The sequence below is a fragment of the Octodon degus genome, unplaced genomic scaffold, assembly GCF_000260255.1.
Source record: "Octodon degus isolate 3935 unplaced genomic scaffold, OctDeg1.0 scaffold00001, whole genome shotgun sequence".
NCBI classification, from domain to species: domain Eukaryota; kingdom Metazoa; phylum Chordata; class Mammalia; order Rodentia; family Octodontidae; genus Octodon; species Octodon degus.
The window spans coordinates 22,741,390-22,743,370 of record NW_004524577.1 but is presented as its reverse complement, the minus strand read 5'-3'; the positions used below and the strand labels follow the sequence as shown (position 1 = coordinate 22,743,370).

Genomic DNA, 1,981 nt, shown 5'->3' with positions numbered 1-1,981 from the left:
AAATTTTATTCACACCTCTTGCTGGCAGTGTTAGGGTTCATCCCAGGGCTTTGTGCATGCCAGGCAACCAGGCTACCACTAAGCTACAGCACTAGCCCTAATGTTATACAATGTACTTTAAAGGTCTACTTTAACCAAGTAGATGACAAAGATCCTAGACTTACATAAGAGATCCTAGAGTCTGTGCACACTACCTATTCATAGAAACACTCACTCACTAAAAATAAGATACACCAGTGTCACATGCATGGTGTTTTATTCTTTCCAGAACGGTGCTAAAACATCACTCTAAGGCTGAAAAAAAAAGTTTGAAGTAGACAGTTTTATGAGGATGAGTTGTAACACAAGTGATGTTTGTTTACTTTAAAGAATCCTCAATCTTGGAGCATATCAGGTACCAGTTGGTAGTAGCACCCAGGCTTCCTGAAGAGCCAGACATCATTTTTCTCCTGTCTGCATAGACTTCTTCTCATTAGCTGCCTTCTGCTTTTGTTGCATAATCTCAGAGTCCCTATAATGGGAGAAGAGAAAAACAGAGTTTATATTCACTTATATTTTATGTATAACCCATTAAGTACAATTCGTATACACGTCTTTCTGTTTTCGTGGGTGGAGAAAGAATGGGAAGGCAAAAACTAAAGGCTTTGAAGTAGATCTATTGTTTTCGATATCATGACTACTACTATCATGAGCTTGTCAAATAGCCTCACAGTGTGTGTGGGTCTGTGTCTTTTTGAGACAGAGCCTCACTATGTAGTTCAGGCTGGCCTTGAGCTCACTTTCACTTTGGAGCCAGGGTTGGTCTCAAACTCACAATGATCCTCCTGCCTCAGGCTCCTGGGTACTGGGATTACAGGTGTGTGCCACCATGCCCAGCTTCATAGTGTTTTTTTTTTAATTGAGAAAGAAATAGCAATGAGACAGTTTCAAAACAGGTAAGACATTTACAATAATTAATATATTGCATAGTGTTGTTTTCATAGTATTCTTTTTTTTTGAGATGGGGTTTCAGTTTACAGTTCAGGTTGGCCTGGAACTAACAGAGATCCTCCTGCTTCAGCTTCCTGAGTGTGCAGAGCACCTTCTAAACCCTGTGTCTCTGGGTAAACCTTCACATGCCATTTTGCCTGAACTATGACAGAGCCTAGCCCAGGGAATCTATTTATTTTTTGATTAGTGCTAGAGTTGGAATCCAGGTCCCATGCATGCTAAGCATGGCCTCTGATACTGATTTATATCTTCAGCCCCATAATTTAAAATGTGCTAAGTGGATATTTTTAATTGTATATTGGGCTGGGGAGACACCTGCTTGGCAAGCCTTGGTACCAAAAACACCAAAACAAAACAAACTAATCTGTGTATCAAGTATTACTGGCTCTGGCTTAAATTCTGCAATTCCTTATTATCTTCATGTTTCAGATTTTTTAAAAAAAGGCTCAGCACCAAATATCTGCTCCAAATCACATAAATACCAAGGTGTATCCAACTTCAAGTCCAAGCTCTTTCCAAGTTTTTATTAAATTTAGAATTAGATTTCAATTCAGGATTGACTAGCTCTGTCCATGACAATAGCCATTTCTGTAAAGCCAACAGCAAAAATAAAGAGTAGGAGATAGAAAAAGCAAGACAAGAACCTGCAGTATAGCTCAGTGGACTAAGTGCTTGCTTAAGTAAGCACAGGGGCCAGGGTTCAATCCCTGCCTCTGCATGCTGCGCCGGCCCCATCCCTAGGCTTGCTGAGCTAGCAATGGAGTCTGGGCATGGTGACGTGCGCCTGTAATCCCAGCACTTGGGAGGCAGAAATCAGGAGGATCACTACTACTGTGGGCTGTGTAGTGAGACCCTGCACAAAAAAAAAAAAAAAAAAAAAAAACACTTCTGGGCCAGGGAGAAGATAGTTCAGTAGAATAAATGCCTGCCTGGCAAGCTCAGGGTCCTGAGTTCAATCCTTGGTACTGCCATAAAAAAAAAAAAAAAAAAA

The 1,981-nt window shown here is 40.7% G+C and overlaps 1 protein-coding gene across 1 annotated transcript in view; it reads right to left on the bottom strand.

Moving 5' to 3' along the window:
- Positions 1-303: 303 nt before the first annotated feature.
- LOC101561296 (small EDRK-rich factor 1) overlaps positions 304-1,981 on the bottom strand; it is a 9,385-nt gene continuing 7,707 nt past the window's right edge. The window contains exon 2 of the mRNA XM_004623020.2: positions 304-511. Coding sequence (XP_004623077.1) covers positions 439-511 — 73 coding nt within the window. The 3' untranslated portion in view covers positions 304-438. The remainder of the gene's footprint in view (positions 512-1,981) is intronic.